The 12,500-nt window shown below is 48.1% G+C and overlaps 1 protein-coding gene across 1 annotated transcript in view; it reads left to right on the top strand.

The window, feature by feature from the left end:
- LOC143301973 (tyrosine-protein phosphatase non-receptor type 11-like) overlaps positions 1 to 12,500 on the top strand; it is a 37,492-nt gene that overhangs the window by 18,355 nt on the left and 6,637 nt on the right. Inside the window, exons 8-12 of the mRNA XM_076616455.1 lie at positions 1,652 to 1,731; positions 2,533 to 2,679; positions 3,206 to 3,358; positions 7,392 to 7,549; positions 9,948 to 10,015. Coding sequence (XP_076472570.1) covers positions 1,652 to 1,731; positions 2,533 to 2,679; positions 3,206 to 3,358; positions 7,392 to 7,549; positions 9,948 to 10,015 — 606 coding nt within the window. The remainder of the gene's footprint in view (positions 1 to 1,651; positions 1,732 to 2,532; positions 2,680 to 3,205; positions 3,359 to 7,391; positions 7,550 to 9,947; positions 10,016 to 12,500) is intronic.

Raw genomic sequence — 12,500 nt, 5'->3', positions numbered from 1 at the left:
CATGTACGTGAGTGCTAGCAATATTTCTAGAGTATCTTGATACAAGAACATCTTGCCATGTACGTCAGTGCTAATAATATTTTTAGAGTATCTTGATACAACATTGCAAGAACATCTTGCCATGTACGTCAGTGCTAACAGTATTTCTAAAGTATCTTGATACAAGAACATATATCTTGATACAAGAACATATTGCCATGTACATCAGTGCTAGCAATATTTCTAGAGTATCTTGATACAAGAACATCTTGCCATGTACCTCAGTGCTAACAATATTTCTAGAGTATCTTGATACAACATTGCAAGAACATCTTGCCATGTACGTCAGTGCTAACAATATTTCTAGAGTATCTGGATACAAGAACATATATATTGATATAAGAACATCTTGCCATGTACGTCTGTGCTAGCAATATTTCTAGAGTATCTTGATACAAGAACATCTTGCCGTGTACGTCAGTGCTAGCAGTATTTCTAGACTATCTTTCCATGTATGCAGTGTCATATCTCTCTAGGCCCTTAGAACATCTTGCCATGAAGGTCATTTGTCTGCCAGCCTTTATTGTGGTCCATGTGGTTTGTGGTGTCACTGTCAGTGCTACCATATTTCTAGAGTATCTTTCCATGTATGTGTTGTCTGTTTCAGTTTCACTGTTTGAAGGAGACGTCACTACGTTCGGACTAATCCATATACATCTACTAGGCAGATGCCTGACAGCATCACAACTCCACTTGCTTGTCAGGCCTTAAGTGCATGCTTGTCTGTTTGTGTACCTGTCAGTGATACGATTTTACAGCATCTTTCCATGTCTTTATTGTCATCTATCTATAGGCCCTTAGAGATCCACGCTGTAATATACAAGGTGTGTGGGAAGGGGGGTGGTGGAGGATGGGGGTGGAGGGGGCTTGTAGTGGCAGGTGACAGGAAATGGGGTGGGGGGCTGGGGATGTGGGGGGGAGTTTGGGACGCTGTGTGTTGTTTTGTGTGGCAAAAGTGCAACGACGGTGGATGCGTTTTATGCAGGAAATCCAGGCCTGGGGCACACACGTGTGGTGAATAGTTACTGGTGAATTGTTTGAACCCTGTGAGCTCCTCCAGGTGACAGCTTGAGCAGCCTGCCTGGGAGGGGTTTCAGAACAGTGATTTTTGGGGAGGATCCCAATGGGCGCATTAGCTGAGTGGTTAAAGCGTTGGACTTTCAGTTTGAGGGTCGAATCTTGGTAATGGCGACTGGTAGGTAAAGGGTGGAGATTTTTCTGATCTCCCAGGTCAACATATGTGCAGACCTGTTTGTGCCTGAATCCCCTTCATGTGTATACGCACACAGAAGATCAAAAATGCACGTTAAAGGTCTTGTAATCTTGTGTCAGTGTTCAGTGAGTTATGGAAACAAGAACATACCCAGCATGCACACCCCCAAAAATGGAGTATGGCTGCCTATATGGCGGAGTTGATGTGGTCATACAGGTGAAAGCCCACTAGCGTACATACAAGTGAATGTGGGAGTTGCAGCCCATGATGGAATAAGAAGAAGAGAAGAAGAAGATCGAAAAGCTAAAAAAGAATGACTTTTTATTTCTTTTTTTCCTTAAAAAATTTTTTTTAGGTCGATTCTCAAGTGTGGTGTGTTTTTTTAACTGATGCGTGCAGTCGACCACACGCGGGTGGTTCTGAACGACGGGGATCCCAACATTGTCGGGTCTGACTACATCAACGCCAACTACATCTCAGTAAGGCTGTTTGTTTATCTGTCTGAGTATTTGTCTGCCTGCCTGTCTGTCTTTATGTCTTTTTGCCTTTTTTTCTTCCTGGCTGAGGGGCAGTTGTTAACAAACAGAGCTGTGAGTGTAACTGGAGATGTTGCTATGGACGTATTCTGTATGTTGAAAAGAAGAGAAGAATTTCTAGAAGCAGGTTCTTAAATTTAGGCAAAAACCTCTCACTTTCATTTTGACAAATAAGCCATGTTAAAAAAAGCCTTTGGTATTATTTCATCTATTTACTCATTGTCTTTTCCTTATGTAATCGTGTGTGTGCATGTGCATCTCTCCGTCTGTCGGAGTATTTGTCTGCCTGAGTGTCTGCCTGTCTCTCTGTGTTTGTCTCAGTGCCCATGATTTATCAGTAACACCCAGTTGCTTCCCTTTGATAGAGCATGGCCATTTCCATCCTGCAGTGGGCACATATAGTTTTCCTTTCTCACTAAGTTGTATTATAACTTGTTGGCTTTTGCCTAAATGTTGTTTGCCCATGCAAACGGCGGCCGACAGTGGAGTGCATGAATCTGGGTATGCGTAAGCAGAGTGGATCCGAAGCCAATGGTAGAGAGGGAGATGGGGTGCAGAGGTGAAGGCAGCCACAGGATTAGGAAGGGGTAGATTTGTGAATACGTTTATAACACAGAGTGCTGTCATCTTTTGCTTCATTCGGTGTGAGACAGGGAGCCAGTGGAGATGTTGCAAAAGAGGAGTGATGTGCTCCGATCTTTTTCCTTTCTGAGACCATATGCTTGTTTTCTCTTGTTCCTGCAGTCTGAAGAGGACACAGTGGAACCGAAGAAGACGTACATTGCCACACAGGGCTGTCTGCACAGCACCACCACTGACTTCTGGCGCATGGTGTGGCAGGACAACTCCAGGGTCATCGTCATGACTACCAAGGAAGTGGAGCGCGGGAAGGTCAGCGGTGAAGGGTGTGTGTGTGTGTGTGTGTGTGAGTGCGTGAGTGTGTGTGTGTGTGTGTGTGTGTGTGTGTGTGTGTGACTGTGTGTGTGTGTGTGTGTGAGTGTATGTGTGGGGGGTGCATATGTGCGTGTGTGTGTAGGGGTGTATGTGTATAGGTGTATGTGTGTGTGTGTGGGTGGGGTGGGATGGGGGGTATGTGTGTGTGTGTGTGTGGGGTGTATGTGTGGGGGTGTATGTATGTGGGTGTATGTGTGTGTGTGTTGGGGGGGGGGTGTATGTGTGTGTGCGTGGGGGCGGGGTGTATGTGGGTGTGTGTGAGTGTTTGTGTGTGTGTGTGTGTGTGTGTGTGTGTGTGTGAGAACACTGAGCGGGAGTTTGACACACACACACACACACACACACACACACACACACACACACACACACACACACACACACACACACACACACACACGCACACACACTCTCTCTCTCTCCAAACCCCCATACCCCCCAAAACACAAGGTGGCTGTCTTGACAGAGCAAAGTGGCCAAGTACTGGCCGGACGAGAACAGTGAGCGGGAGTTTGCGGCCTACAACGCCACCTTCCGCGTACAGTATCTGAACGAGAAGGCGGAGAGCGACTACATCCGCAGAGAACTCCTCCTGATCCGGGAAGCCAAGGACGGGCAGGTCAGATCCCTTTGCTGGGGGAACGGGACGTGAAGAAACACAAACTGTGCACACGTACAATGTGGGAGGGGGGGGCGGGTTTTTAAAATAATTTTTTTATAATTATTCTGTTTCATCTATTCTATTATTGTGTGTGTGTGTGTGTGTGTTTTCCATACACCCACAGAGTATAGTTGTGGTGAAGTAAAGATATGCCAACTGGGTTTGCCAAATCCCTTTTTTGTCCTTTCCAGTATGTGTTAAAAGGAAGAAATGGCCATGAAAGTCTTCATTTTAAAAAGTAGCTTACTCCATGGTAAGACAGCAGTTGTATAGTATTGTATTGTATTGTATTGCATTGCATTGTATTACATTATATTGCGTTGCATTGTGTTGTGTTGTGTGTGGTGTTATGGTGTTGCATTGCTTTGCGTTGCAATTGCGTTGCTTTGCATTATTTTGTGTTGTGTTGTATTGTTCTGTTTTGTTGTGTTTATTTATGTACTGCAGATTTGTGTTTGTGAAATTGAGGCTGCTCTCCCAAGCACTGCCTGGCCACAGTGCTGCACCCCCCTCCTCCTGCAGCCCCCTCCTTCCCTCCTCCTGCAGCCCCCTCCTTCCCTCCTCCTGCAGCCCCCTCCTCCTGCACCCCCCTCCTCCTGCACCCCCATCCTCCTGCACCCCCCTCCTCCTGCAGACCCTCCTTCCCTCCTCCTGCACCCCCCTCCTCCTGTACCCCCTCCTCCTGTACCCCCCTCCTTCCCTCCTCCTGCAGCCCCCTCCTCCTGCAGACCCTCCTTCCCTCCTCCTGCACGCCCCTCCTCCTGTACCCCCTCCTCCTGTACCCCCCTCCTTCCCTCCTCCTGCAGCCCCCTCCTTCCCTCCTGCACCCCCCTCCTCCTGCACCCCCCTCCTCCTGCACCCCCCTCCTCCTGCACCCCTCTCCTGCACCCTCCTCCTGCACCCCCCTGCACCCCCCTCCTCCTGCACCCCTCTCCTCCTGCACCCCCTCCTGCACCCCTCTCCTCCTGCACCCCCCTCCTGCACCCCCCTCCTCCTGCACCCCCTCCTCCTGCACCCCCTCCTCCTGCACCCACCTCCTGCACCCCCCTCCTCCTGCACCCCCCTCCTGCACCCCCCTCCTCCTGCACCCCACTCCTCCTGCAACCCTCTCCTCCTGCACCCCCCTCCTGCACCCCCCCTCCTCCTGCACCCCCCTTCTCCTGCACCCCCCTGCACCCCCCTCCTCCTGCACCCCCCTCCTCCTGCACCCCCCCTCCTTCACCCCCCTCCTCCTGCACCCCTCTCCTCCTGCACCCCTCTCCTCCTGAACCCCTCTCCTCCTGAACCCACCTCCTCCTGCACCCACCTCCTCCTGCACCCCCCTGCACCCCCCTCCTGCACCCCTCTCCTGCACCCCCCTCCTGCACCCCCTCCTCCTGCACCCCCCTCCTCCTGCACCCCCCTGCACCCCCCTCTCCTGCACCCCCCTCCTCCTGCACCCCCATCCTCCTGGTGGTGACAGGAATCCCATTCCTGTGGCTGTTTTGTTCTGATATGGATACCTGTACAACTCGTGTCTGATATGGATACCTGTACAACTCGTGTCTGATATGGATACCTGTACAACTCCTGTCTGATAGGGATACCTGTACAACTCCTGTCTGATATGGATACCTGTACAACTCCTATCTGATATGGATACCTGTACAACTCCTGTCTGATATGGATACCTGTACAACTCCTGTCTGATATGGATACCTGTACAACTCCGATCTGATAGGGATACCTGTACAACTCCTGTCTGATATGGATACCTGTACAACTCGTGTCTGATATGGATACCTGTACAACTCCGATCTGATAGGGATACCTGTACAACTCCTGTCTGATATGGATACCTGTACAACTCCTATCTGATATGGATACCTGTACAACTCCTGTCTGATATGGATACCTGTACAACTCCTGTCTGATATGGATACCTGTACAACTCCGATCTGATATGGATACCTGTACAACTCCTGTCTGATATGGATACCTGTACAACTCCTGTCTGATATGGATACCTGTATAACTCCGATCTGATAGGGATACCTGTACAACTCCTGTCTGATATGGATACCTGTATAACTCCTGTCTGATAGGGATACCTGTACAACTCCTGTCTGATATGGATACCTGTATAACTCCGATCTGATAGGGATACCTGTACAACTCCTGTATGATATGGATACCTGTACAACTCCTGTCTGATATGGATACCTGTACAACTCTGTCTGATATGGATACCTGTATAACTCCGATCTGATAGGGATACCTGTACAACTCCTGTCTGATATGGATACCTGTACAACTCCTGTCTGATATGGATACCTGTACAACTCCTGTCTGATATGGATACCTGTACAACTCTGTCTGATATGGATACCTGTATAACTCCGATCTGATAGGGATACCTGTACAACTCCTGTCTGATATGGATACCTGTACAACTCCTGTCTGATATGGATACCTGTATAACTCCGATCTGATAGGGATACCTGTACAACTCCTGTATGATATGGATACCTGTATAACTCCGATCTGATAGGGATACCTGTACAACTCCTGTCTGATATGGATACCTGTACAACTCCTGTCTGATATGGATACCTGTACAACTCCTGTCTGATATGGATACCTGTACAACTCCTGTATGATATGGATACCTGTACAACTCCTGTATGATATGGATACCTGTATAACTCCGATCTGATAGGGATACCTGTACAACTCCTGTCTGATATGGATACCTGTATAACTCCTGTCTGATATGGATACCTGTATAACTCCGATCTGATAGGGATACCTGTACAACTGTCTGATATGGATACCTGTACAACTCCTGTCTGATATGGATACCTGTACAGAACCTATCTGATATGGATACCTGTACAGAGCCTATCTGATATGGATACCTTGTGCAACTCCTATCTGATATGGATACCTGTACAACTCTGTCTGATATGGATACCTGTACAACTCCTGTCTGATATGGATACCTGTACAACTCCTGTCTGATATGGATACCTGTACAACTCCTGTCTGATATGGATACCTGTACAGAACCTATCTGATAGGGATACCTGTACAGAGCCTATCTGATATGGATACCTGTACAACTCCTGTCTGATAGGGATACCTGTACAACTCGTGTCTGATATGGATACCTGTACAACTCCTGTCTGATATGGATACCTGTATAACTCCTGTCTGATATGGATACCTGTACAACTCCGATCTGATAGGGATACCTGTACAGAACCTATCTGATATGGATACCTGTACAACTCCTGTCTGATATGGATACCTGTACAACTCCGATCTGATATGGATACCTGTACAGAGCCTATCTGATATGGATACCTGTATAACTCCGATCTGATATGGATACCTGTACAACTCCGATCTGATATGGATACCTGTACAGAGCCTATCTGATATGGATACCTGTACAACTCCGATCTGATATGGATACCTGTACAACTCCTATCTGATATGGATACCTGTATAACTCCTATCTGATATGGATACCTATACAATTCCTATCCTGGGATGGAGACCAAGCTCTTAGCGCTTTTCAAACTCGGGGTCATTTGCACAACAGGCTGCCTACCTGTGTCACTAAATCAGATTTCAGGCACACACACACATACACACTCAAGACAGACATGTAACATTTTACGTATATGAATGTTTTGTTTATTTGCCCCACCAGATAGGCAGCCATACTCAGTTTTTAGGGGGGGTGCATGCTGGGTATGTTCTTGTTTCCATAACCTACCAAATGCTGACATAGATTACAGGATCTTTAATGTGTGTATCAGATCTTCAGCGTGTGTATACAGACAAAGGGGGTTCAGGCACTAAGCAGGTCTGCACTCATGTTGACCTGGGAGAAGAATATCTCCACCCTTTACCCACCAGGCTCCGTTACCAAGATTCGAACCCAGGACCCTCAGATTGAAAGTGCAACGCTTTAACCACTGGGCTGCTATCCCCTCTGCTGCAGGTGGCGGAAGAGCCGCGGAAGATCTTCCAGTTCTACTTCCACACGTGGCCGGACTACGGTGTGCCCTCTGACCCCGGCAGCGTGCTGCACGTGCTGCACATGGTCAACACACAGCAGGAGGACGTGCCGGACGCCGGGCCCATCATCGTGCACTGCAGGTGGGTCGGGGTGTGGGGGGGGAGTAGGGGCGTTGTTGTCGGGGGTTGAGGTGTGTGGGGAAGTAGGGGCCTTGTTGTCGGGGGTTGGGGTGTGTGTGTGGGGGAGTAGGGGCCTTGTTGTCGGGGGTTGGGGTGTGTGTGTGGGGGAGTAGGGGCCTTGTTGTTGGGGGTGGGGGTGTGGGGGGGGGAGTAGGGGCCTTGTTGTTGGGGGTGGGGGTGTGTGGGGGGGGGAGTAGGGGCCTTGTTGTCAGGGTTTGGGGTGTGGGGGGGGGGGAGTAGGGGCCTTGTTGTCTGGGTTTGGGGTGTGTTGGGGGGAGTAGGGGCCTTGTTGTCTGGGTTTGGGGTGTGTTGGGGGGAGTAGGGGCCTTGTTGTCTGGGTTTGGGGTGTGTTGGGGGGAGTAGGGGCCTTGTTGTCTGGGGTTGGGGTGTGTTGGGGGGAGTAGGGGCCTTGTTGTTGGGGGTTGGGGTGTGTTGGGGGGAGTAGGGGCCTTGTTGTCGGGGGTTGGGGTGTGTGGGGGGGAGTAGGGGCCTTGTTGTTGGGGGTTGGGGTGTGTGGGTTGTTGGTGTGGTTGTGAATGTGGGTTGTGGGTGGTGGTGGTGGGTGGGGGGGGTGTAGGTGGTGGTGATTTGATGTGGGTGGTGGGGTGGGTGGTATGGGTTTTAGGGGGGTGGGTTGTGGGTGGGGGGGTGTCAGGTGTGGTGCTGGGTATCAGGTGTCGTGGTGGGGTTGGTAGTGGGTGTAGGGATGTGGGTGGGTGGTGGGGATGTGTTGTGGTGGTTGTGGTGGTGGTGGTGGGTGTCTGATGTGGTGGTGAGGATGTGTGGTGGGTGGTGGTGTGTAGGGGTGTGGTGGTGGTGGTGTGTGTGTGGGTGTGGTGGTGGGGGTCGGCTGGGGACAGAGGTGGATTGTAAGGAGTGGAGGAATGTTGGGCCAGGACTGTGGGGGGTTGTGTGTGTGTGTGTGTGTGGTTGTGTGTGTGTGTGTCTGTGTGTGTGGTGGCTTGGTGGGTAGGGAGCGTGCTGCACATGGTTGAAAACACAACAGGTGGACTTGCCTGACACATGTTGGGTGGGGTCTGGGTGTGATGTGGTGTGGGTGTGATGTGGTGTGGTGGGGTGTGGTGTGATGTGGTGTGGTGGTGTGTGGTGTGATGTGATGTGGTGTGGGTGTGATGTGGTGTGGTGGTGTGTGGTGTGATGTGATGTGGTGTGGGTGTGATGTGGTGTGGTATGGGTGTGGTGTGGGGTGGGGTGTGGTGTGGTGTGGGTGTGATGTGGTGTGGGTGGGGTGTGGTGTGGTGTGGGTGTGATGTGGTGTGGGTGTGGTGTGGTGTGGTGTGGTGTGGGTGTGATGTGGTGTGGGTGTGGTGTGGTGTGGTGTGGTGTGGTGTGGGTGTGAAGTGGTGTGGTATGGATGTGATGTGGTGTGGGTGTGGTGTGATGTGGTGTGGTGTGGTGTGGGTGTGAAGTGTAGGGGGGCAACGGGAGGGACAATGTGCTGTGTGGGTGTGGTGGGGTGTGATGTGGTGTGGGTGTGGTGTGGTGTGGTGTGGGTGGGGTGTGATGTGGTGTGGTGTGGTGTGGGTGTGGTGTGGTGTGGTGTGGGTGTGGTGTGGTGTGATGTGGGTGTGAAGTGTAGGGGGGCAACGGGAGGGACAATGTGCTGTGTGGGTGTGGTGGGGTGTGGATGTGGGGTGATGTGGTGTGGGTGTGGTGGGGTGTGGATGTGGGGTGACAAGAGGGAGGGGAGGCATTGTGGTTGTGTGGGTGGGTGGGTAGGTGGATGTGAAGTTAGGTTTACATGTGCTGATAACCCTCATGAGTGTGTGTGCGTGTGTGTGTGTGTGTGTTGGCGTGTATACTAACTTGTGCTGGATGCAGGGACGTGCATGCCACGCTTTTGGACATACATTCATTCAGTGTGTGTGTGTGTGTGTGTGTGTGTGTGTGTGTGTGTATGTGTGTGTGTGTGTTTGTGTGTATACATGTGTGTGTATGTGTGAGTGTGTATGTGTGTGTATACATGTGTGTGTATGTGTGAGTGTGTGTGTGTGTGTGTGTGATGTGTGTGTGTGGTGTGTGTGTGTGTGAGTGTGATGTGTGTGTGTTTGTGTGTGTGATGTGTGTGTGTGTGTGTGTATACATGTGTGTGTGTGTGTGTGTGTGTATACATGTGTGTGTGTGTGTGTGTGTGTGTGTGTGTGTGTGTGTGTATACATGTGTGTGTGTGTGTGTGTGTGTGTGTGTGTGTGTGTATACATGTGTGTGTGTGTGCGTGTGTGTGTGTGTGTGTTTGTGTGTATACATGTGTGTGTGTGTGTGTGTGTGTGTATACATGTGTGTGTGTGTGTGTTTGTGTGTATACATGTGTGTGTGTGTGTGTGTGTGTGTTGCACAGTGCGGGTATCGGGAGAACAGGCACCTTCATTGTCCTGGACATTCTGCTGAACCAGATCAAGACACACGGTCAGTGATGTGGGGGAACTGGTGTGTGTGTGTGTGTGTGTGTGTGTGTGTGTGTGTGATGGCGGTTATTTTTGTTATTGTTGTTGCTATTATTGTTATTATTATCATCATTCCTTATCTAAGTAGTGTCATACGTGTATAATGTTTTGTGTAAAGTGCTTTGAGCTACCGGTGCTTACGGAGGTAAATGCTCAAGTATCCATTATTATTATTATTATTATTATTGTTATTGCAAACAATAACATAAACTACAAATTAGCGAAATCACTCCGACCTATGTAAATGCAGAATCAGTATTTTGAAAATTGATTGATTGATTGATATGGATACTTATGTAGCACCTATCCTCTGTCGGAGACCAAGCTCTAAGCGCTTTACAAACACGGGGTCATTTACACAACAGGTTGTCACCTGGATCGAGCTGACAGACAGCTGCCAATGGGCGCTCATCATTCGTTTCCTGTGTCATTCAGTCAGATTTCATGCACACACATACACATTCAGGCATGTAACATTTTATGTGTACAACCGTTTGGTTATTTACCCTGCCACATTGGCAGCCATACTCCATTTTCGGGAGTGTGCATGCTGTGTATGTTCTTGTTTCCATAACCCACCGAATGCTGACATGGATTACAAGATCTTTAACATGCATATTTAATCTTCTGGGTGTGTATACACATGAAGGGGGTTCAGGCACAAGCAGGTCTGCACATATGTTGACCTGGGGGATCATAAAAATCTCCACCCTTTACCCACCAGGCACCGTTACCATGTGATGATGCTCAGCTAATCACATGCATGTTCACACTGAAACAGCACTGAGTGGACCAGTCAGCTTGATCGTTTGCCCAATCAGGAGAGAACGTGGCTGAATCAAGTTGCGTCTCGGTCAAACAGTGTCTATGCCTGGTGGACTGCTGATGAGGCTCAGAGTTCGAGTGTTCCTACCAAATTCAAAGTGTTCCTACCAAATTCAGAATGTTCCTACCAAACTCAAAGTGTTCTTACCAAATTCAGAATGTTCCTACCAAATTCAAAGTGTTCCTACCAAATTCAAAATGTTCCCACCAAATTCAGAATGTTCCTACCAAACTCAAAGTGTTCCAACCAAATTCAGAATGTTCCTACCAAATTCAAAGTGTTCTTACCAAATTCAGAATGTTCCTACCAAATTCAAAGTGTTCCTACCAAATTCAGAATGTTCCTACCAAATTCAAAGTGTTCCCACCAAATTCAGAATGTTCCTACCAAATTCAAAGTGTTCCTACCAAATTCAAAGTGTTCCTACCAAATTCAAAGTGTTCCTACCAAATTCAGAATGTTCCTACCAAACTCAAAGTGTTCCTACCAAATTCAAAGTGTTCCTACCAAACTCAAAGTGTTCCTACCAAATTCAAAGTGTTCCTACCAAATTCAAAGTGTTCCTACCAAATTCAAAGTGTTCCTACCAAATTCAAAGTGTTCCTACCAAATTCAAAGTGTTCCTACCAAATTCAAAGTGTTCCTACCAAATTCAAAGTGTTCCTACCAAATTCAAAGTGTTCCCACCAAATTCAGAATGTTCCTACCAAACTCAAAGTGTTCCTACCAAACTCAAAGTGTTCCTACCAAATTCAAAGTGTTCCTACCAAATTCAAAGTGTTCCCACCAAATTCAGAATGTTCCTACCAAACTCAAAGTGTTCCTACCAAACTCAAAGTGTTCCTAGCAAATTCAAAGTGTTCCTACCAAATTCAAAGTGTTCCTACCAAATTCAGAATGTTCCTACCAAACTCAAAGTGTTCCTACCAAATTCAAAGTGTTCTTACCAAATTCAGAATGTTCCTACCAAACTCAAAGTGTTCCTACCAAATTCAAAGTGTTCCTACCAAATTCAAAGTGTTCCTACCAAACTCAAAGTGTTCCTACCAAACTCAAAGTGTTCCTACCAAATTCAAAGTGTTCCCACCAAATTCAAAGTGTTCCCACCAAATTCAAAGTGTTCCTACCAAATTCAAAGTGTTCCCACCAAATTCAAAGTGTTCCTACCAAACTCAAAGTGTTCTTACCAAATTCAAAGTGTTCCCACCAAATTCAAAGTGTTCCTACCAAACTCAAAGTGTTCTTACCAAATTCAAAGTGTTCCCACCAAATTCAAAGTGTTCCTACCAAACTCAAAGTGTTCCTACCAAATTCAAAGTGTTCCCACCAAACTCAAAGTGTTCCTACCAAATTCAAAGTGTTCCCACCAAATTCAAAGTGTTCCTACCAAATTCAAAATGTTCCTACCAAACTCAAAGTGTTCCTACCAAATTCAAAGTGTTCCCACCAAATTCAAAGTGTTCCTACCAAATTCAAAGTGTTCCCACCAAATTCAAAGTGTTCCTACCAAATTCAAAGTGTTCCCACCAAATTCAAAGTGTTCCTACCAAATTCAAAGTGTTCCTACCAAATTCAAAGTGTTCCTACCAAACTCAAAGTGTTCCTACCAAATTCAAAGTGT

This window comes from Babylonia areolata, chromosome 28 (genome assembly GCF_041734735.1).
Source record: "Babylonia areolata isolate BAREFJ2019XMU chromosome 28, ASM4173473v1, whole genome shotgun sequence".
Taxonomy (NCBI): Eukaryota; Metazoa; Mollusca; class Gastropoda; order Neogastropoda; family Buccinidae; genus Babylonia; species Babylonia areolata.
Note: the sequence above shows the minus strand (reverse complement) of the source record. Positions and strands in the feature narration are given on the sequence as shown.